At 38.8% G+C, this 24,229-nt stretch overlaps 1 protein-coding gene across 2 annotated transcripts; it reads left to right on the top strand.

Annotated features, from left to right (window-relative positions):
- Positions 1–278: 278 nt before the first annotated feature.
- On the top strand, positions 279–19,613 carry LOC101826725 (arylacetamide deacetylase-like 2). 2 transcript variants are annotated; one of them, XM_040754375.1, is made up of 5 exons: positions 279–378; positions 7,747–7,969; positions 9,116–9,185; positions 11,508–11,679; positions 18,871–19,613. In XM_040754375.1, the coding sequence occupies exons 2-5, from the start codon at positions 7,765–7,767 to the stop codon at positions 19,471–19,473; spliced, it is 1,050 nt and encodes a 349-aa protein (XP_040610309.1). In that variant the 5' UTR covers positions 279–378; positions 7,747–7,764; the 3' UTR covers positions 19,474–19,613. The 2 variants fall into 2 exon arrangements, with proteins under 2 accessions (XP_040610309.1, XP_040610310.1); XM_040754376.1 differs by lacking the exon at positions 279–378 and adding an exon at positions 1,543–1,787.
- The last annotated feature ends 4,616 nt before the right edge of the window (positions 19,614–24,229 follow it).

The raw sequence follows: 24,229 nt of genomic DNA, 5'->3' as shown, positions 1-24,229 counted from the left end.
GTTTAAGCCTGTGAATCTGTGTTGCTTTGTCTCCTTAAAGTACCTGATTGGTCTAATAAGGAGCAGAATGGTCAATACTTAGTCATATATACTCCTAAATGCATAAGTATAAGCTGCTCTGCTCAGCATACTCTATCCATGATCCATATAGTTATATTTCCCCAAATACTTTGGAAGAATGACTTTTTCTGATTTTATTTTATTTTTTTGGTGATTCCCTTGCAGGCTTTACAACAGGCAGGGGAAAAATTGTCCACAAAGAGACAAGAACGAAACTTGGCGCAGCCTGATTTTATTGTAATTGGTGCTGGACTAGGACTTCTTTCACAAGAATGGCTACTGTTGGCTCAGAGATAGTGCCCAAGATTTCGGATCTAGGTAAGTTGGTTAAGTTGAGCACGGTATCTGCAGATGTCAGGACTGACCTGGTTGATAAGATGACACAGAAGTCATTTAGGCTGCTGTAGAGCACAAGTGACCTCACTCATGAGAGTGGGGTTTGTGGTCTAAAAGCAATGCTCAAGATTTAGGGGAGGGGGAAGCCTTAAGCAAAAAACATCAATTCTGGGAGATAGAGACAGAGCCTGTCTCATCAGACAGTAAATCAAGGATTACCAGAGTGAAAACCCCATCATTTCCAGTGTTTCAGGAAGAGAGGCTATGCACCCGATTCCACTGAAGAGGTGAGTTGTGTGCGTAATTTTCCTGGGTCTGCAGTGCTTATCTGTGTGGTGTCCACAAGGGTTGTTTTTGCTCTCTACATCCTTTTCTTCTGGTGGATATCAAAGCAGGGGCGGGAAACATTAAAGCAAAGAGCAACATAGAACGATTAATTATGACTCAAGTTTCTTGTAGAAACTGGCAAGTGGCCTCCAATAAGGAATTTATTCTGTGATGATGTGGGTAGACAGAGCTTAGAACAATGCGAGAAAGAACAAGGACATTTCATAAAAGAATGAATTTATGAGAGGTTTACTTAATCAATTAATTCTTGCTTAATACAGAAAGTAACACAATGTTGCAACGAATGTTTCTTAATGCACATATAATGCTCTCATTGTGCATGCAAGTAGCGATATGAATTTTCTAAATTTAATGTTGATGTATAACTTATACTGCCTAAAAGTTTCTGCATCAAGCAAATTAATTGTGTGGTTTGGACTAGCAATTAGTTTCCTGTCTTCTAGTCTACTGCTCACTTGACATGGCATATTTTATTTTTTGAAAAAAATCTGTGCTATAGCCTTTAGCCTTTGGGTTGATTAAGTGTTACTCGAAATTATTTTTAAATTCTTGTCACTACTTTTGGTAAAACGAAATAAGAAAATAGATTTTTAACTTTCTTGTGCTGTGCTGAGAGTCCCACTAAGATGTGTTTCGCTGATGTAGAAGAGCTTGATACTTTCGTAACAGTCTTGCTTCTGACATAAATTTCCAACAGATTTTTCATGGTGTGTTGTGTTCAACAAAGGAGCACAGTTTCTTTACCTGTCACAAAGTTGGCCTGATCTTACAACTGAATATTCAATGAGTGTTGCTTTATTGTAATTTAATCTGAAGACTGGGCCTGATACCTTTGCCTTACTATTTAGCAATCTGTATATGAGGTGACTTTTCACTGTCAACACAGAGAAAGTCAGAGGATTAACATGAGGTGCAAAACTCTGTTCTTGGGATTATCTTGTCTTCTTTTTGCTTATTACATTTATGCACCCATACCAGAAAATATTGAAGAACCCTGGAAAGTGAGAATCATAAATGCTGTTATGAAAATATCATCACTTATGGTAATATTTTTTTCCTGGGAAATTGGGAAGCCTTGTTACAAATATATGAAGTTTCCTTTAGTTGGTAATTTGAAAAAGAATTTGCTTTTCTTTAATGCTATGCCTACCAAATAATATTATAGTTTATGTAGCTAACATTTTAGCTAATCATTAACATGCTTTATTGTCTATTGTGGGGTACACAATGTTTATAAGATGCTATTGCTAAAGTTAATTATATATTGACAGCAAACATAACTAACATCCCTAAAAGAAAACTTGAGTAATTGTTTGGATGCTTGAATATGTTTGATGCTTTTTAGAAACCCATGGCTCATACATTTTATTAAACTCACATGTATTAATCATTCATATTTTAAACTTCTGATATATTTTTAATCTTCTACTGCTTTAGTGTATTTTTCCTTTTTACATACTTCTTAAGCTTCCTGTACTCAAAACTATGTACTCTCGTGCTAAAAGAAGTTTTTATTTGGTTTACATTCATCAAGTTTAAGTGTGTTAATATTTAACTCAAAGGCAATGATGTTATTACAGGTTTACATAAGTGCTATTTTAGTATTTTAATAATCAGATAAATGATAGTAGGGTTTATTTCTATTTTTATACAATTTTACAATTACTTGGGGGGGGAAGATAGCTGGCTATCCTACCTGTTTTTGTGTTAGTCTGCTGTAACATCCCATCTGTGAAATCCACTGGAAGCTGTGCTGTGTATTCACAAGCAGAGAACATTTCTGTTTAAGTAGAAAGTGTGCTGGCTGACGCATGCTCCCTGACATGTCTCAGAGACACACAGGTATTCAAAGCTCACGTATTGAGACCTGCTACTGCTGTCACCCATCTTTAGGTCTGTGGTACTGGAATTCAGATTTTTATGATGACACTTCCAAAGTTTGAACTCAAGAATATGCCATGTCATCTTTTACCAAAATGTGCCTCCGTTTGGAAGCATTATGGTTGTTGTGGCAATAGGCATGTTTAGAGAGAAGGCAGGAACAAGCAGTGAATGGTCAGAGAAGACCCTCTCTGCAAGGTATGGTAGATGAGGAAGACGCTGCCTACTGTGCTGGAGAAGGAGAGCCATCTTCCCATGCTAGACAACTGTCCTCCTTTCATGTGACAGTCTGTGATAATATATCCTGGTAAAAAGTAGACTAGTTGAGAAAGTGATTATTTTAGTTCGAATCATAGAATACAGTCCATTATTCCAGGAAAATCAAGGTGTTGGGTCTTGATATGCCATCCCATTATCAATCAAGAGTAGAGAGAAATGAGTGCTTGCGTGATTGTACTTAGCTAGCTATCAGGGTCCCCCCCCCATCACCTACCTTAAGGCTGTGTATTCACACATTAATACACTCAAGACTTTTCCCCCATCAACATGTTCACCAGCCAACATGATCTAGGGAGGTCCTTAAAGAGACTCTCCTAAGGTGATTCTAGGTTGTATGAAGTTGACAGTTAAACTAATATTAAAAGAGCTGACACATTTTCTTCTGAGTTCAAAGCTAGTTGGGTTATCTGGTTTGGGTTTCCTGATTCCTCACACTGTTGACTGGACAACAGATAAAACAAGTGAACAAGTGCCAATTTATAACTGTTCCACCAGCATCCTTGAGTAGTTCATTATATCACTAAACTGACTCAGTACTTAACATCAAGATGAAAATGATATAATTATGAAATTTGACGTTTGTGTCCTCAAATGTAAAATAGGATTATAAAACATGTAATTGTATATTGTTTTCCTTATACATGGATGCATATGAACAAATTATGACAGCTATTTAAATGATCATTCCCTTGATTGACAAGCTTACACTGGGAGTTAAAGTGATAAGTATTTTGCTTAACATTTTTACAGCCAGTGTGGCTCTTTTAATTATTATTTATGTATCATAATTTCTCAGGTCTCACTTTCATTTTTATACATTTCAGAGCTATGTCTTATAGATTATAGATATGCTATGCATTTCATTATTTAAAAGGCTTACATAGAAGTATCATTTACATTATCTATTCATATTTGTTATCATCTTTGTTATGATTACAACTGATTCTGAAATGCTATTGGTATTTGCTATTTAAATATGCTGTTTCTTACTCCTATTTCCTGCCATTCTTCGCATCATGTGGAATACACTGTTGTCAATAAATGTATTTTTCTATTGTAAGCTGGGCTATTTTTTCTTCCAATTCTTTATTTTTATAATTTTATTGAGATAGGAACAACTGTGTGAAACACACTCCTTCTTGACTTCTTAGGTTGACTAATCCTATCTTATTTGACTTCCCAATATACAACACGGGCTGCATTACTCTTAACCATGACTTATCATGCTAGGAATTACATGTCTGCTCTTTACTTTTTATACATGGCATAGGTTTAATAGTGACTCCCTTTATAGAAGATATTATTTTATCCTTGTAGACTCTTTTACATTTATTCTCTCCTATTAAAGGTGTGGGGTGTTCCATATACTACAACTTGATCTATCCTCAATATTTACCCGTTTTTTTGGATGTTATGAGTAATTCAACACATCTCTGAAGAATACACTTGTTTCCCTTGTTGCTTTTTGATTCTTGAATGACAATGTATTTGGTGTCAGCCCCTTTTCCCTCAGGAACTCCCTTCCCTGTATCTACCAAGAACAAATCTGGTGAAGATTAATTCTTGTAGACTTCTCGGTTGCGTCAATTGTTTATTTTTCCTGTATCCTATTTTAAAAATATATCTTCTTCATACATCCAGATCTATGCTGTTAGGGGTATTCTTTTATCACACAGTCAACTGTTCTCCGACGTGCATTTTTTTTTAACAAAATAAAGCCATTTGCAGGTCTTCTCAAGCATTTTGTGTTTTGTGCTCTGGTAATTTAAAATAAAAATCATTATTGCTCAGCACTTTCATTGTGATTTTTTTCAGAATATTTGTTTCCTGTAAGGTTTAAGAAGCACTTGTTAAATTTATTTATTCAGTGTGTGTATTTGCATACATAGGTATAGGTTCCTGCTGTAGCATACATATGCTTAGAGGTCAAAGGACAACTGTGGAGTCAGTTTTTCCTTTCATTATGTGGGGCTTGGGGATAGAACTCAAATTGCCAGCTTTGGTGGAAAGCGCTTATATCTACCAAGTCACACTTTTCCTTGACTGTCCTTTCTTTCCTTTTTTTTTCTTTTTTTGGGGGGGTTCGAAACAGGGTTTCTCTGTGTTGTTTTCGAAGCTATCCTGTAGATTAGGCTGGTCTCTAACAGACAGAGATCAGCCTGCCTCTGCCTCCTGAGTGCTGAAATTAAAGTCATGTGCCACCAATGTCTGGCTTGTCTTTTTTTTTAATATTGATGATGTTTTTAGATATATAAATATACATCGTTTAAAATCTTGGAAGTTGGTTCATCAACTATATCTTTTCTGCTGCAACATTCCACCTTTCTCCAATTATATTAATGTCAGATCATTAAGAATTGTCCCATAGATCTTAGATTTGCTTCCTTAATTTCAGTTACTGTTTTTATCCCAGATTGTATATTTTTGTATATATTTTCAAGTTCAATGAATCCTTTTTGCTATCTCCCTTTTATTATTGAAGTTTTCTTATGAATATTGTGATTTGGATATATCGTTTCCTAGTTCTATGAATTTCTCATTGAGTCCTTCTTAGTACACTTCATTTCTTAAGGTTGTCTGGTAGTCACTTTGTTCCCAGAAGATTCACCTTTGCATGATGGAACCTAATTATAATAGTTGTTTTAAAATCATTGACTTCAGATGCGTATAATCTCCAATTTACTTCTTTGGTTTTGTTTCCCACAGGAAAATAGCATCATTTGCTTTATTCTTTTTTCCATCAGGTAACTCTGGTTTGTATCATGGGTATTCAGACTACTGTGGTGTGGTGATGTGAATGAGAGTGTCCTCGTTGGCTCCTGTCATATATTTAATATTTGGACCCCAGGTGGTGGAATTGTTTGGGAAGGATTTGGAGAAGGCGTGTCACTGGACACCAGTTTTCAGGTTTCAAAAGACTTTTTGCGATTCCCAATGCTTCCTGTCTGCCTCATGGCTTTGGATCAAGAACTAAGTTCTTAGATGTTTCTTTGCTCTGCTATCATGGACTCTAACACTCTCAAACTACATGTCAAATTAAGTGTTTTCTTTTATGAATTGCCTTAGTTATAGTGTTTTATCACAGCAATAGATAAATAACTAAGACACCTGGGCTCCTTCAAATTTCTAACCAGAATATAGACTATTTTGTCACTGTTTTGGGAGTCTATCAGTGATGCTATCAAAAAGTTAAAGAGACAATGTATTTATACTTGTTAAATATATTCAAGATTGGTGGATAAAAATTTTAAAATATCCACTTTCTGATGTGATTAACAAATTAATTATCTTTAACTATTCTCATTACTTTTTAACTCTGTACTCAACATAAACTCTCCAAGCAGATTAAAACTAACTTGGGATTGCATCTGACTTAACTAATAAATTGCTAATCAATTTGTGCCCAGTAAAATACTTTAACAAATAGAGATAGTGGCTCTCTAAAGTGAATTAAAGCACTGCTACCAGCAAATAGATATTTATACATACTAAGCTTACCAAAACAAGAATTATCAGTATTTCTAGATGAAACTAACAAGTTAAGAAGAACCTAACCCAGTGGAAAATATAGTGCCAAAAATTTGTGGTATCAAATGAGATTACCTTGTTTTCAAATACTGTGTGCTTGAGGTTTCTTTTTTTTTTTACATTTATGAGCTTTTATTGTTTGATGGTTTCATGAATTCTCATGAATTCCCCCTCTTCTGCTGAAACTGTTCTAAAAATTTTCTGCCTACTTTTATGTCTTCTTTCTTTGTGAGAATCAATTATTCTAATTAGTTCCCTTCCTTAAAATAGGAAAACATTATGTACCACAGCAAGAATAACTCTCTAGACCTCTGAAGAAATTGGCATTTCCCCACCTCAAAACCATTAACTGTTACTATTTCCTGAAGTTTGGGTTGTTTCTCATGAACAATCCCTTCATCCATCATGAAATGTTGATTGACTCAATCATTTTCAGGTCCTATATGGATTAATTTATTAATATTTCTATAGTATAAATAATAGTCCATATGTTGGGACATGTAATAAGTCTCTTTGTCTTTCAAGTCTTACAATACTTTCATACTTTTCTAAAATGCTAATGTTTTCTGATTTTATTGACCTTTGTGGTTGACTAAAACTATTTTGTTTTGAAAATATAAGTAAAATATATATCTAGTGATCTGTCTTTCTGTGTTACCTATCTATCTGTCTATCTATCTATCTATCTATCTATCTATCTATCTATCATCTATCTTCTTTTGATCATATCTATCCCTACTTTTCCTTACAACTTCTCCCAGACCCTTCTTATTGCATAGCCCTCTCAACAACATGTCTGTTTTCAAAAATATTACTTATAACTCACTATGGTGAGTTAGTGCTCCCTATATGTGTATGGATGTAGAGCCATGTACTGGAGCCAGGACAACACACCTAGGGCCATTTCTCTGAAGGTACCTGGTTCTGCCATCCCCAGTAGCCATTAACTGTCACTGGCTCCTGAGTTGGTGTTAGGGCCTCTTATGTTACAAACCCCCAATGTATACTTATGTATTATTTGATATTATGTTCACATTTGGTCATGTGCAGGTAACCAGAGCATCTATGAGTTTATAAGTGTGATTGTCTTGTCATGTCTGAAGACACTGTTTTTTGGCCATACCCTCCTGCTTCTGTGTTTCCATATCTTTCCAGTCTTGTGAGATGTCCATTTCACCTGTGATGAGGAAAGTGTTATGCACAGTGAAGCAATATCACACCACCTACTCCTTTTTTCCGTTGTATCTCTATGTACATTTAGTGTTACTAAAATTTTAAAAAATTAATGCATACATTTGGATGTTGTTTTGATAGGCCACATTATTTGAAAATATGGGTATTATGAAATTTGAAGATATTTTCTTTGGGTTGATGAACCTTCAAAACACAAAGCCAGTTTCGGACGAAAACATTACAGTGATCGACACAGACTTTGGCGGCATTCCTGTCCGTCTGTTTTTGCCGAAAAAGAAGTCTGACAGACTCAGACCTGCTGTCATTAACATTCATGGTGGCGCCTTCTGCTTAGGGAGCTACAGTAAGTGTATTTTTAATGTGTATTTTAGTTTTGTTTTCATTTGCTATATGAAATGGAACTCTATGCATTATCATGACCTGGTTGCACCTTGTCATGCAATGACTTCGTTTTTCCCTTGAAGATTTGACAGTAGTCATGCTCGTGTTTTATGTAATGAATGCCATTGCTGACAAATTTTGACTTTGCTTTCTGTTAAGATTTCAGTAATAATAAATTTAGAATTTTTCCCCACCTCTTTGTACAATCACTGGATTCAGTCCATAGTTAATTTCTGTAGGAAATATCGCAAGCAAGAATGTGTTGATTGGTTTTTAACTACAATTAAAATTTTCACTTATGTTCAAGAAAGGCAACTTAGAGTTTCTTTTAAAGCCTAAGCCTCTCACAGTGGGAAAAAATACATTAAAGATTACTCCAAGAAGTATATTTAGCCTTAGGTAAACTGAAAGATCTTTATTAAAAAGTAGGAGAATTCTAAAAGATCTTTAAAGATTAATTATGGTGACTATCTAAATTTATGAATACCATAGTGGTGACTATAGTATGACCTTCAACTTGCTTCTAGATTTATCATTTATAGGCAGTCTTATGGATATGGACATGGCTACTCTTACACAGTCAAGACACGCCCTTTTTCATCTCCTGAAATAAGTATAAATTCAATGAAAAGATACTTTGTTACTATTAAAGCTTTGGGGCTATGGCCTTCACCATTGTTTATGGGTTACTGTCTGTACAAATATTGCCTGGTGTGGTTTCCTTCAGTAATGCTCAGTCACGAGCCTCCCCCTAATATAACTGACCCCAGGAATGAACAGTGCATAGGCAGTAACAGAGCACTATGTTCTGTGACTGGAGTCATGTGAAGCTAGCAACACTGAAGCCAGAGGAAATTTTCTGAGGGAGCCCAAATGCCTGGCCATCACGGCACACAGAACAAGCCTCTCTCATTGTGACCTAACAAGATTTTTGTCTTATGCCCTGGCTTAGAAGTGATTTAGTGCGTAGGAGATAAGGAAGGTTACAGATGTGTTGACTTAGCGGTTTCCATCAAACAGTCACAATTCAAATTTCTGTGTTAACAGATGTGTCTGGGTTTCAATTGTCTGGAACTTACATAGCTCTATATTTAATTTTTCATTTCAGAGATGCTGTGCTACGATTCCTTGAACCGACTGACAGCCAACAGACTTGATGCTGTTGTTATAGCACCAGAGTAAGAGACTGGCAATCTTTATTACTGTGATCCTTGCCCTCCTACCATTAGCTTGGTTTATAGTACAAGTAACACAATCCTCAATGGTGGCTGGATTGCTGCTAGGAAATTTTGGTTTCTAAAATTTTTCTTAGCATTACAATATCAACATTTTCTCAACATGGCCCAATTTTTCTTTAATTTATGCAATGGTGGTCACCTGTAAGAGGCAGAGATGTGAGCATCTTTGCCAGTAAAGCAGTGGTAGCTTTGAAAACATAAAGCCTACACAGGTAATATGCCTGCAGTGTATTACTCAACATACCTGAGGTGTGGTGGGATTTTATTTAACAATGGTAGTAAGAACTGGGTCCAGCATTATTAATTAGGACCAATATTGCGACCACTGTAAAATGAATAATAAAAACCCAGAGACAGACACTGAGATTCGAACCTGAAGATCAGAAAAGTAAAGTAGCTGCCCATTAGCTCTTACCTCTACTTCAGGCTGAAAGGACTGTCCTGTCCTCAGCATGACTGGAGAATAAATCTCTGAGACTGAATACTGAATGTCCTGCTCCTCTCTTATATACTTCTCAGGAGCTGGAATTAAATGCATGGGGTCCCAAGTGTCGAGAACTACTTTGTGTGAGCTGTTTCTCTTTTAGAGTGATTCACTCTAATGTAACCCTGGGTAGCCTTGAACTCACAGAGATCCATCTGCCTTGTCTCTTGAGTCCTGGGATTAAAGGTGTGTGACACCACTGCCTAGCTTCTATATCTAACTACTGTGGGTGGTGGAATAAAAAGTATTATCACCCTTGTCTGGATCTATGGCTGTGGCTTTGCATCTTCAGTGGTGTTATTAAATAATAAACAATATATCACCACAGACCACTCAAAGATTTCAAAAATATTTCCAATGACAGCTCTTAGTATCTCATGACTTTGGCTCAAATGTCCAACAATATACAAGAAAGTTAAATACATGTTTTTTTTTTCTTTACAACCTATTGGGTGTATTCTGTACTTCTTATATACCCCATCATGAGGTTAGAGAGAATTGGCTTATCCATGCCAATTTTATAGAATAGGAATGGGTTTACAAAATTGTAGATTTGTGCTAATACATTATAAGGAATTTTGACTGACAGTATAATAGGGTCAAGTAGAACGGACTAGCAGATTCATTACTGTCCTGCTCAAAGCCACCTCCTTAAAGCAAGCAGAATTACTAATTTTGAGAAATTTCTAATTTCTAACTGTAGTAACAACAGTTTGCCTTTACATTATAATTTAATCAACTTTATCACCTTATAATTTAAAAGTTTTAAAAATAAAATAAGTTACATCTTCTTTAAAGATTCTAAAGCTATTTTAAGTAATTTTTGTGCTTTACCTTGGACAATAATCATGTTTTGATGTTGCATGGTTGATATTATGTTACTTTAAACACCTAGACACTTCTTAAAATTTAAAACTTCACAAGTAATATCTGTCTAATATTGTTTATTATAGAATTGTGAATAACTCAAGAATTCCAACTGATGTGTTAATGGATAATAGTGAGAGTTAAAAAATGAGAAGGCTCAATTGTGGTGTGACTGTACAACAGAACACACAGTGAGAGGGGGCGAGGAGGAGAGGGTAAAAATTACGATTGTATTTTGTCCTAAGAATCACATTTTCTGCTGGGCGGTGGTGGCGCATGCCTTTAATCCCAGCACTCGGGAGGCAGAGGCAGGCGGATCTCTGTGAGTTCGAGGCCGGGCTGGACCGACAGCCTCCAAAACAATACAGAGAAACCCTGTCTCATAAAACCAAAAAAAAATCACGTTTTCTAGTAATATGTATTGATATACCTTACATACTTATGTATCAAACTTTTAACTTTAATTCAAATCCTCAAGCTTACGAAATTAGATTCTACACTTTTGTGGAACTTGACCTAAATAAATTTTCAATTAAAGGAAAACTACCAATACTCTGCTCTCAGATTTCCTGATTTTAAATTTCTTGAACAATCTAATCAGTGATCCTGAATTGCCTTTGAGCCACCCACTCTATTGAGAGCCTGACGATGTTTACAAACCTTATGTGGGTGATGACATGTGCCACCTCATCTTCTTATCGTTGAACCAACACCAAAAGCACATTAACCAGAAATTACTCCTTGTTTTAAAGTAGAAGCTAGTAGGAAGACCAGGTTTAGGTGATGGCTTTAAAGGTTCAAAGTAGGGCCAAATTTTACTTATATATCTGCTGCTAAAACTGAGAGATAGTTGGGTGCATATGCATAATTCTGAATTCTTGGTTGCTTTTCTGTGTGATTTACCTCTAAAGCTACAGATTGGCTCCTCAGTATCTGTTCCCAGCTGCCCTTGAAGATTGCATTTTTGTGGTCAAGTTCTTTCTCCAGGAAACAGTTCTTGAAAAATATGGAGTGGATCCTTCTCGCATCTGCATTTCAGGAGACAGTTCTGGGGGCACCTTGGTAGCGACAGTGACTCAACTGGTATGTTGTGTATGCTATATATGATTGAACCAGGACAGTTTAGTCCTAACACAAAGGAAGTGTTTCACATGTTGTGTTTGAATGCTGTTTGTACTGCAATCCATATAATGTAAAATAACCATGTAAGTTCATTGTTTTTGCATGATTTTAGCTTTAGATGCAGCTTTAATTAAGTAATGTTGACTAAGGATTTCATAATCTGTGTGTGTGTATGCATATGCACGTGCATGCATGCATGCATGCTTAGTGGAAATTGAATCTAAGGATGTATACTTGCTAGAAAAATGATCTACTATGGAACTAGGCAACTACCTCCCTTTAAACTCTTCTTAAACTGGTCTTTTGTTAAGCATTCCAGGCTGAACTTGGACTTGCTCTATAGTATGGCTATGTTTTAAGCTTCCAGTCCCTCCACATCAACCCCAAGTACTTGGACTAGAGCCACACCATCTAGCCTACCTTATCATAGTAACTTAAAAACACAGAATAAGTTTTGCTGTTTGTTTTCCAAAGATAAGTTGTAAAGTCTGTGTGTTTTTGGTGCCACTGTGCTGGATGCATATGGATTGCTTTCTTCTCTCTCTGACCAGAAGCCCTGATCAAAATCAGCTACAGAGAAAGTGAGTTATGGGGGTCTATGGTTTGACATGGTACGGTACATCCTGTCAGAAAGGCCATGGCAATGGGAGGAGTGTGTCTCAGTAAAGCAGCAGAGTGAGGCTGTTTGCTGACGTTTCTTGAGGTCATATGGCAATAGTCCTGAATCAGAGGCAATGGAGGGGTGACGCCCAGTCACTAACTCCTCTTCCTGCCTCACTCAGCCTCCTTCCCTACATCCTCCAGGGTTCCCCAGGGTTCCCCTAGGGGCAGAAACTCCTATTGTGGGCTGGGCACATCAGTCCTTAGAAAATCCTGCGCAGTCTCAACCGTAGGCCAATCTTACAGAGACACTTTCTTTATTGTTCCTGTCTCTCACATAAATCAAGCCTGTGCCAAGCTGACAAAGCAAAACAAAACAAAAACCAGCCAGGACAAGTGAGTTCTTGTCAGCTTGACACACACACACATCGTTATCCAACTACAGGCTTCCCATTCTCATTCATCCCCAATGTCCCATAGTAATATCATTATATCAATACTAAACCTATCCCGATTTCAAAAGTCCCACAATCTTTGCAAATTCAAAGACTTTGATGGTCAGTTACTCTAAAATAACCTTTCCCCCCTAAAATTCCAAGTCAATTACTGTGGATTTCTATAAAATGATAAATTCGTTAAATGCTTTCACGTCCCTAGCAGGAAGAAGTATGGCATAGTCTCATTCAGAACAAAGCAAAACGAAAGTCCAGCATAGTAAAACTAGGTATCAGACACTGGAGAGTGATACATAGACTCCAAAGCACATATAGCATGTCTCACAGCTGCTGCTATTCTTGTTGGTAACCCCATGGTACTGACATCTGCAAAATGTTGTGGTTTCCACTGCAACTGTACTGAACACTCACTGAGAGCCTCTCATCTGCTCTCTTCAGGGGCTCTTACTCTGCCACACGGTGGCAAGACTCAACCTCCTTCCATGACTCCTTCAATCCCAGGACTTATACTTCAACTGAGGCTTCACAGTCACCATTAGCTTCCCTAGGCCCTCATGATGCCTACCAAACCTTGGTTGCTCCCCACAACCCTTTCATTCCCATGAGTGCCACATGGGAAACTGTATAATACCAAGTTGAGCTGCCAGCACAAGGTACTACCTCGGCCTCCTCTGAACCACAGCTTCTATGTGCTGACCCCCAGGAAATACTTCCTAGAAGATTTGGAGTCAGTGGTGTCAGCAGAATTTTATGTTCCTCCTGCCAGCTACCAAATAACCACACAGAGACTTAAGATGAAAGCTTTGCCAATAACTTAGGCTTGTTCCTGTTGTGCCCACTAGGATAGGACCCCAAGACTTTAAGGAGTTTAACAACACCGAATGCAAGTACAAGAAGGTTTGTTTGTTTCCAGAAAACCAGCTAGCTGGGGCTCAACTCTGTTGGGAGAGTTGAAGCCCACATCCGCAAATATAAGGCACTTTTAAGGAAAACCAGGAGGAGGGTTCTACAAGTCTCAGTAGGGCTCCCATGGTTACAGAGATTACTTAGAACATCAAGGTTATCATGGGACGAAGGACCTTGAGAAGACAATAGTGGCCATTTGGTTAGGTAGAATTGGCACATCTATGGTCTGGGATTCCATGGCCGGAACACATCCTGCAATTGTGGGCTAGGTACTAGTTTTACGACCGACCTATAGGGTAAGAGGCTGTTTGGTTCCCAGTCTTCTCTGGGTAAGTAGTTGCAGATGTTGTCGCAGCTGCTTGTGGGTCTGAGCTTCTGATCATATGATCCCCCTCACTTAGTTGGGGACTTTCATTTTTCCTCATTACATTTTATCAGTTCCTAACTAGTTCTTCTAACTTAACCCATTTTTTAAATCAGTCTACTTTTTGTCTCAGGGCTTTATTGTCTCATCTCTCTGCAATGCTCATGTTGCTTCCTCTTTGTCTAGCTGGTGACTATGCCCTTCTTTTTTTCCCCAGTGTTCTCTCCGTCCGACTCTCTGAATAATCTTTTCCTGTCTAGCTATTGGTCAGTTAGCTCTATCCTAGAGCCTGTGGAAGCAACACATCTTCCCAACATACAAAAACATTGTGCCACCTCACAGTAGTGCTAGTCTCCTGTTAATCACAGTTGATTCTTCAGCCCAAGAAATCAGTATTGATTTTTCCAGGAAAACAAAAGTTTCACTTTACTGGTTCTTACTTCAAAATATTACATGAATGTCTATGATAGAGTCTGAGAGATTTCCAAATTTCTGGAAGAATGTTGCTTATTATTGGCTTGACGTCTTGCTCAGACTGCTTTGTTATATATACATCTAGGACCGCAGCTCAGAAGCTTCATCACCCACATAGAATGGTCCCTCCCATGTCAATCACTAGTTAAGAAACGCCCCCACAGGCTTGCCACTGGACTATTTAAAAGAGGCATTCCCCAAATAGCTGTCTCTTCTCAGATACCTCAAGCTTGTGCTGAGTTGACAAAAGCTAATCAGGACATCCATCAAGTACAGTTTGTACTTACACATTCTTGGATGTTTGGCTTTCTGCTCGAGCATCAACAAGCCATCAGATGCTACATCCTTAAAGAAAAGTGACTTCCCCCTTTCCCAGGAGCCATCAACTACTAAATTAAGCTCCTTAGAGAAGGGTGAGATGTATCTTCCTTCACCCTAGCACTGGGGGGCTAGGCTGCCACCATGCTTATGTTTGATTTCGTGATTGCAGTCTCTAGCCTGTTCTGGCAAAGATTTTTTATCAACTGAATCATACCCCTGGCTTCAGATTTCACTTAATAATTAGTTTCTTCTACACCTCAACAAACCATGAAAAGGTTAAACTTCAGTATACTCTCCCTGTGCCTCAAACATCTCCATCAGGTGTTAACTCCATCAGGCACTGTGACTGTTTGTATACGGATGAGCTTTCGTTTGGCTCAGCCTCGGTTTTACTGTTGTGTTCACTGATGCTTATTCTCTGAACTTTCTGAGACACTGCGTTTTATTTGCAAAACTGTCCACTGGGAAGGACTAAGAACCAGGCAAGAGCTTTTTGGGAAGATTTTCTTTCTTCGTTCTCCTCCCGAAGGGCAGGACTTTGTACCTATGGTGCGTTGTGCATCTTCAAGTTGGTCAGATACTCTTTCCCCTTGTGATGCGCTGTTGAGATTTCAGCGAGTCTTCCTCTCGTTTTGTATAAATTAACTTCTGTGATGAGGACACAGATCCCGAACCTTCTCTGTCGAGGGCCGCAGATGCATTTGCGGCCGTGTCACTGCTGCCGGAAGCACATGTTCTGCTTCCGTCATGACCCTTCGAGGCCTGCTGTAGGTTCCCTCCTGCAGTGTGCATGACTAGAAAATGCAAGGAAAGAATCTTCGTACAGCTGCAAACTCAGGAGACTTTCCATTTCTGGCAAAGACGGGTTACATATTGACGAGGGACTTTGGGTCCAGCACCAAGGCCTTCTTCAGGGCTCAGATTGGACACTACGGCAAACAAAAGGAACTTTTCTTAGGGCATCCGAGGGCAAATGACACATTTCACTCTGTGTTGTTCCAAACGAGTCTCTTTATTATTTTATTTTATTTGTGCTTCTGGTCTAATTTTCCTGTCCTGATTTTAATTCCTCCTAGCTTCTCCTAAAAAACTCTCCTTCTCACAGGAGACTTTTTTTATATATAAATTTCAAAGTTTCATTTTGTTGTTTCTTTTCGAGAGAGGGTTTCTCTGTATTGCTCTAGTCAATTTTTTTTTCCAGTTTAAGTTTAGATAAGAAACAAGGTTGCTTCACAAGTCAGTTCCAGGTCCCTCTCCCTTTCCCTCCCCTCCTCCCGTGCCCTCCCCCCAGCCCCCTCCCGTTATCCCCTCATTTCCCCAGGGAGGGTGAGGCCCTCCATGGGGGTGTCCATAGTCTGTCATTTCATATAGGGCCGGGCCTAGACCCTTCCCCAAGAGTTCAGGGTGAGAGTGCACCTCACATTGTTCTATGGGAGTCCAAAGTCCCTGTGTATACTTGGGATGGGTACTGATCTGCTGCCCAAGGCTCAATAGATTCCCTAGGCCTCCTCACTGACACCCAGATTCAGGGGGTCTTGATCAGTCCCATGCTGGATTCCCAGGCTGATGCCTGGGATTCAAGAGTTAACCTTTGTCTGGTCAGCTGTTTCTGGGGGTTAAACCAGCCCAGTCTTAATCCCTTTGGCCATCAGTCCTCCTTCTCTGTTACTGGATTTCTTGAGTTCAGCTCAGTGCTTAGCCGTGGGAGTCTGCCTCTTCTTCCATCAGCCACTGAATGAAGTTTCTGTTTCCCAGACTTTCTGGCCATGTGACTGTAGGCAGGCACTCCCCAGATCTATGTCTAAAATCCATATATGAGAGAGTACATGCCATGTTTCTCTTTTTGTGACTGGGTTACCTCGCTCAGGATGGTTTCTTCTAGTGTCATCCATTTGCCTGCGAATCTCATGATTCCATTACTTTTTTCTGCTGAATAGTACTCCACTGTGTAGATGAAGTGGTAAAAATAATTACGGGTTACCTCTCATTGGTCAAAAGCACATCCTTAGTGCAATCAATAAGCAGCGGAGCCATTTAACCACGGCCACACAAGGTTCCAAGGTTATAGAAGTCAGACAGTGACCAGACCGGGGGCGGGGCACAGTGTCCAATGACAAACTTGAGACACAGGTCTGTCGTCAGCTAGACGTGACAAGCAAAAACTTAGCATACTTTTCTTAGGACACTTTGTGTAGACACCTGCAGCTATGACCTGCACACAGCTTTAAAGTTTTAAATTTATGATCTATTTTTTTTTTACTTAACTTTTTACACATGTTACTCCCAGTTCCCTCTCCCTCCCCTCCTACTCTGGCTCCCCAAGCCCCCTAACCTCTAATCTCACTCCATTCCCCCTCTGCTCCCCAGGGAGGGTAAGTCCTTCCATGAGGGATTTTCAGAGTCTGTCATATCATCTAGGGCAGGGCCTAGGTCCTCCCCCATGTATCCAGGCTGAGAGAGCATCCCTCCATGTGGAATGGGCTCCCAGAGTCCACTTGTATGCCAGGAATAAATACTGAGTTTACTCTCCCAGGTCCCATAGATTGCCAAGGCCTCCTCTCTGACACCCAGGTTGCTGGGGGGGGGGTGCTCTGGATCAGTCCCATGTTGGCCTCTCAGTCATCAGTCTGGGGTCCATGCCTTCCCCCTTGCTTAGATCTGTCTCTCGACAGCAGGGTCTTGAGTCCTTTGCTCATCACTCCCCTTTGCAATTGGGTTCCAGGAGTTAAGTTCGGTTTTCAGCCATGGGTGTCTGCCTCTGCTTCCGTCAGCCACTGGATGAGGGTTCTAGGATGGCATATAAGGTAGTCATCAATCTCATTATCAGGGGAGGGCATTTAAGGTAGCCTTAATGCCAGTTGGTGTCATTCTTGTAGATCTCTGGAAATCTCACTAGTGCCAGATCTCTCCTCTAACCTATAATGGCTCCCTCTATTATGGTATCTTTCAACCTGTTCTTCTCTATTCTTCCCCTGACTCAACCTCCCTGCTCCCCTGTGTCCTCCTCTTCCCTCCTCTTCTCCCCCTCTCTTTCTCCCATCTCCTTTAGTTTAGTTTGAACTTGCTCTGAGGTAAAAGTGAGATAATTGTGTACAATTACTCTAAACAAAAGTAACAAAGCAGGCTTTTAAATGTCTCCAGCCCTCATGAAACAATTAGATCTAGCTGTGAAAAATGTCCTAGTATATTTTCTATATATAAAAATTATACAGATAATGAAAACCCATCTTCCTGACCATCAACAGATCTATGTGCCCACAAGATTAAGATGTAATCATGAGATTGCTTATACACATAACTTGAGATTAGAAACTACAATGCAGTTATTGGGGAGACACCAAGCTGCTTTAGCAATCAACGATTTTGCCTGGACAAGAATAACCTCATCAGAAAATCACTCCTCTGATGGGCTAACATCTGAACACTTGATGTCATCTGCTGTAACTCTCACAGCCTCCAACACATACTTTCTTCTGCTCTTCTGATTTTCATGAATTTTTCTTTGTGTTTCCTGTCATGTTATAATACTAAGAACTAAAAGTAAGACATAGGATAGGATTGTTTGCAACATGTAACAACAAATGACTATGCTCCATTTGAATGGGTTTTTGATACACTGTTTTGCTGTATTCATTGTTACTGCTATCTTAGATTACTGTAGGTCAAAAATTTAGATAAGCAAGCTGGGTATAATGACACATGCCTATGTTTAGACCTCATGGGAGGCTGACACAGGAAGACACTATGTTCTAGATACAAATAGATAACATGTCAGCAAAAACTAAAAATATCTTTAAACATAACCATCTATCATCTTCAGTAGGATTCTTCAGGTCATTGTCCCGTTTGCTTGCCAAGTGTGAAGAAGGTCAAACAGCATTCCAATTCTCAAGCAATGAGTAAACGTTATGAGAGAATCACCATTTCAGTTTCATGAATTCATTTACCTCCAGATGATGTTAAAACAAACTTACCAGTACTTTTTTTAAAGCAATTGACTCCATTCACATTCATTATGTATTTTATTTACAGCTGCAGGATGATCCAGAATACAAAAACAAGCTTAAGGCACAAGCCTTGTTGTACCCTGGACTACAGGCCATTGATACCATGACGCCATCTTATCAAGAGTATGAACACGGCCCCTTTCTGTCAAGGAAGATGGCAATTAAGCTGTCATGTCTATATATAGCAGAGGATGAAGAGCTAACAAAGGCCATACTGAGAAATGAGCACATGCCTGAAGGATCAAGACACCTGTTCAAACGTGTTAACTGGAGCGACTTCCTTCCTGAAAAGTATAGAATGATCCATGTTTACAAGGAGCCCATTTTTGGAAAACTGAACACTTCCTACCCAGAACTTACTTACAGTAAGGTGTCTCCTTTGATAGCAAGTGACTCCCAGTTACAGAGATTGCCATTAACTTACATCCTCACGTGTGAGCATGACATCCTGAGAGATGATGGACTTATTTATGTCACCCGACTCAGAAATGCTGGAGTTCCGGTCACGCATGACCATGTGGAGGATGGGATCCACGGAGCCGTGTCATTTGCCACAGCCCCAGTTTATTTAAATCTAGGTTCGAGGATAAAAGATAAGTATATTAGTTGGTTAGAAGAAAGCTTATAAATCAATGGTACGCCCAGCTAGGCAGTCAATTAGTTAGCAATGTTACCTGAAAGTTATGGTTCAATGTATATTAAAGAGTTTAAACATGATTTGGACTTTGGATAAACCTATTTGCAAGTTAGAATAAATGTGGTTGAGCATATTTGGACATTTGCTTAAGTTTGCTAATTTTCAATACAATAAAATGGAGACAATAATTTTGTTGTCATCTTTAATATCATGTGTAGAGATACTCTCTGAGAAATCAAATCTAGTAGTTTGGTAATAATGTGTGAGCATGGTTTCAAAAGGGCATGAGTTTCCAGGCAGAAACAGGAACAGGATGACGAAAGAGGAGAAAGTTTAAGGTAGACATTGTTGTGACATTGGTGTGGAGTGATCATTACACTGTATTTCAGCCATGAGTTTTCATTGTGTGCTGCACACACACACACACACACACACACACACACACACACACAGTTTCCTCAGTGTAGACTAGATCAGTTTTTGTTTTCATTCACTACATATGGAGCCTGTCTACTGCTTATTACTTACTAATACACCTTTTCTGTGTACTAGGGAGCAAGGCTAACACCTTCAACACAAATTGTCCCGAAGTTTAAATATCTGAACCTTATTTGTAATTTAGTGAGATCAAGCCAGATATGTTTAACAGGCTTTCTTGTATCACCAGTCCCCAAATCATGACACGGAGACTTATTATACATGAATTCTTCATCTTATCTTACACCTGCACACTAGCTCTTATAACTTAATTTAACCTGCTTTTTAAAAAAATCTACATTTACCTTAGGACGTTTTACCTTTCTTACATTCTGTATATCCTATTTTCTTGCTTCCTCTGTATCTGGATGACTAGTGTCTATCTGGCTGGCTGGCCCTGGACATCTCCCTTTTTTTCTTTCTCATTTTCCCTGGAGCCTAGATTCCTCCTCCTCCTTATTCTGTCCGCCCACCAGCCCCACCTGTCCCTCTAATGTCTAGCTATTGGCTGTCCAGCTTTTATTAGATCAATCAGGTGCCTTAGGCAACAAATGCAACACATCTTTACATAGGTAAACAAATGGAGCATAAACAAATACTTTTACATAATTAAGTCAATATTTCACAACAACTATTAATCTCCTAATTAGCTGATATCAAGTTGTCAGCCCTAGAATCACGTACATACAAGTAGCGCTAAATGAACTTAGCAGGTTGTCTTTATATATATATATATTGTTGTTGTTGTTTGGTTTTTTATGAGACAGGGTTTCTCTGTATTGTTTTGGAGGCTGTCGGTCCAGCCCGGCCTCAAACTCACAGAGATCCGCCTGCCTCTGCCTCCTGAGTGCTGGGATTAAAGGTGTGTGCCACTACCACCCGGCTTGTCTTTATATATTTAACCATATGCATATATGTGTATATATTTATGTATACATACATATATATATATGTATATGCAACCATATGTGTGAGTGGATATGTGTGTGTGTGTGTGTGTGTAATTTGAGAGAGAATTAGAGAAATACATGGGTTGGGTTGAGTTTCAGGGAGAAATGGAAGCTGAAAATTACACAATTATACTTTAATTTTAAAAGTTAAAATTTCATGTACTTTCAGACAATGATTCTCAATCTGAGATGACACCTAGCCAATACTATACGGGAGTCAGAATTATTCACAGTATTGTTTTCATATTTTAAAGTGCATCATTAGCCTACACAAAAACTGCATGCTTAACCTAGGAAGCCATCTGAGCTGATAATATGCAGGCCTACTCATTTCTGTTACTATAGGACCCACACCTCTGTCAGCACCAACACCTGAGCAAAGAGACTCATTTCCACCAAGAGGACGACAACCATTGTCACATGTTCTGATGTCTTGGTTGATATTGCTGCTGTTTCCCAAATGGTTGTTTTAACCTGTTTTGTGCTTTTGTTTAAAGCTAAGCAAACTCGGGGAAACTTATCCGTGTCTGTGAATTCAGTTGGTAATCAACCCTTGTCTTCATTACTTTCATTTAATTTTTTCCCTGCAGTTTGAGCATTTTTGCTCATCTTAACAGCAGCATGATAAGTTTGCTGCTTATTTGTGAAATACTAGCACTTGCACAGACACACACAGAGAGAGAGAGAGAGAGAGATCAATGGATACGTGTATATGTATATGTACATATACATATATATATATATATAGAGAGAGAGACAGAGAGAGACAGAGAGATAGACATATACATACATAGCCACTACACTACTCTGTTTCATTCATTGGGCTATTAAGAGTAGCTGGCTGCCTTTATTCAGATTGTTATCACACTACACTACGATCGCTTTTTAAGTTTCTAATGAACTTTGTATTGGTAGTGGGATCTCCATTATGTTTAACAAGCCTAATGCTCCTCTGCTCCATTCCTATCTGAATGGCTAAGTTAAAAAACACAGCGAAAGCTAATTCTGGAGAGGATGAGAGTGTATACCCGTGGACACCCAATTTTTGGTAAAGAAACTAAAATTACACAATGGAGGAAAAGTCAAGCATCTTCGGTCCTGATCAAACTGGATATCTGCATGTAGAAGAATGCAAATAGATCAGAATTTATCATCCTGCACAAAACTCAGGTCCCACTGGATCAAAGATCTCAAAATTAATACACTTACACTGAACCCGATAGGAGAGAAAGTGGGAAATAGCCTCGAATGCATTAGCACAGGATAAAGCTTCCTGATCACAACACCAATAAGACAGACACTAAGATCAACAATTAATAAACTGGACCTCATGAAACTGAAAAGCTTCTATAAATCAGAAGGTACTGTCAATAAAACAAAATGCCAGTCTGCAGGATGTGAACAGATCTTCATCAATTCCACATCCAACAGAGAGCTGATCTCTAAAATACATAAAGAATTTAAGAAACTAAACATGGAAAAACAAAAATACAATAAAAAATGGGCTACTAATCTAAACAGAGAAATCTCAATAGAGTAATCTCAAATGGCCAAGATACACTTTAAAAAATGTTCAACATCTTATCCATCATGGAAATGCAAATCAAAAAGACTCTGAGAATCTATCTATACCTGTCAGAATGCCTAAGATCAAAATCACAAATAACTTCTTATCCTAGAGAGGATGTGGAGCGGAGCAAGGGGAACACTCTTCCACTGCTGGTGGGAGTCCAAACTTGTATAACCACTTTGGAAATCAATATGGCAGTTTCTTAGAAAATTGGGAATCAATCTACCTCCAGACACAGCTATACCACTTTTGGGCATATACCCACAGGATGCTTAATAATACTACAAGGATACTTGCTCAACTATGTTTATAGCAGCTTTATTCATAATAGTCAGAACTTGAAAACATTAAACAAAGAATGGATAAAGAAAAATGTGGTACATACGCATTGGAATATTACTCAGTTGTTAACAATGGCCTCATGAAATTTGCAGGCAAATGGATGGAACTAGAAAAAAAATCATCCCAACTGACATAAACCAGACTCAGAAAGGCAAACATTGTATGTACTCTTTCATAAATGGATATTAGCTGGAAAATAAAGGATAACCATACTACCATCCACAGTCCCAGGAAGGCGAGGTAACAGGAGGACCCCAGATGGTGTGTGTGTGTGTGTGTGTGTGTTGTCTCCTAAAGGAGACAAAAGCCTCTTAAAAGTCTTATAGAAATGTACTATTTTATATGCTTCCTAAATTATTTGAAAATGATTTAAGCAGAGTTGTTATCAGGGAAACAATTTCTCTCTCAGACACCATCATCTCTTAAAGAAAAGGCTCAGTGCCAGGTAAGAGGTAACTTTTTACAATTTGTTAATCAGTGGATCCTATAGTTCACTACCAACTCTTGCAATACATTGCAATTGCTCTTAGATGCTCTCCAGAACTTGGTGGTAACAGTATTACTGAAGACATTTGAGTCATAGGAAATGAAGAAATTATGCTAATACTGACTGGTAAACTTCAGCTATGCTGACTAGATTTCCATATATACTACGGGAAAGAAAAGTAGTTATCAATCCTAAAAACTATGTGAACCAGTGTCTCCTGTTGTGTACTGAAACTGAAGCTTCATACTAACCAATGGCATGTTCTGGCCTCAGCAGGGAGCCTCTAAACCTGCCACACAGTGTTGAGACTCAGCGGCTCTCTTTGACCCCGTTTCAAAGGCACCATGCGAGAGACTTCTGTTCAGTTCACCATCTGACACGGTCTGCTGGGAACTGGAAGTGTAATCTACGCTCCTCACTGGACCACAGCTTCTGTTTGCTGACTCCCAGAAGACTTCACCACAATGATGCTGGTCTCTTATTAATCACTGCTGATTACTTTCCATGCCAGACATCCAGCACCAATTATCCAATAAAGGAAAGTGTTTTTACTTACACAGGTTGCTAATCAAGGTATTACATAACTGACTCTGATACACTCCTTGCTTCCCTCTGAAACTTCACAAGACAGGCCTCCCTCGTCTGGGCCCCCCTCTGCACTCCTATCTCCCAGTCTCAATAAATGATTAATCTCCAAGCAATCAATGGTACATTTTAGCCTAGAGTTTCAAAACTCCCCACAGCAGCCGCCCCCACACCCTTCCAAATAACACCACAGAAATACCCACTCACGGGTAGAAATTTCTGTTCTGGTTTGCTTTCTGTTGCTCTGGGGTTATAAAAGAAAACAGAATAAAAGAGACTTGGGTATATTGTTATTTAAATGTATGAATTGCAGTAATCACTGAGGAAAGCCAAACA

Source organism: Mesocricetus auratus, unplaced genomic scaffold (assembly GCF_017639785.1).
Source record: "Mesocricetus auratus isolate SY011 unplaced genomic scaffold, BCM_Maur_2.0 Super-Scaffold_100011, whole genome shotgun sequence".
In the NCBI taxonomy this organism is placed as follows: domain Eukaryota; kingdom Metazoa; phylum Chordata; class Mammalia; order Rodentia; family Cricetidae; genus Mesocricetus; species Mesocricetus auratus.
The sequence above is the reverse complement of the archived record's forward strand: the minus strand, read 5'-3'. Positions and strand labels throughout refer to the sequence as shown.

What these genes read in the sequence shown, in the direction of transcription:
- LOC101826725 (XM_040754376.1), top strand. Translation starts at nt 1,650, where the DNA reads ATGAGGTGCAAAACTCTGTTCTTGGGATTATCTTGTCTTCTTTTTGCT. An exon ending in TGAAAATATCATCACTTATG is followed by an intron (nt 1,788 to 7,746) that starts GTAATATTTTTT and finishes TTGTTTTGATAG; the next exon opens with GCCACATTATTTGAAAATAT. An exon ending in TAGCGACAGTGACTCAACTG is followed by an intron (nt 11,680 to 18,870) that starts GTATGTTGTGTA and finishes TTTTATTTACAG; the next exon opens with CTGCAGGATGATCCAGAATA.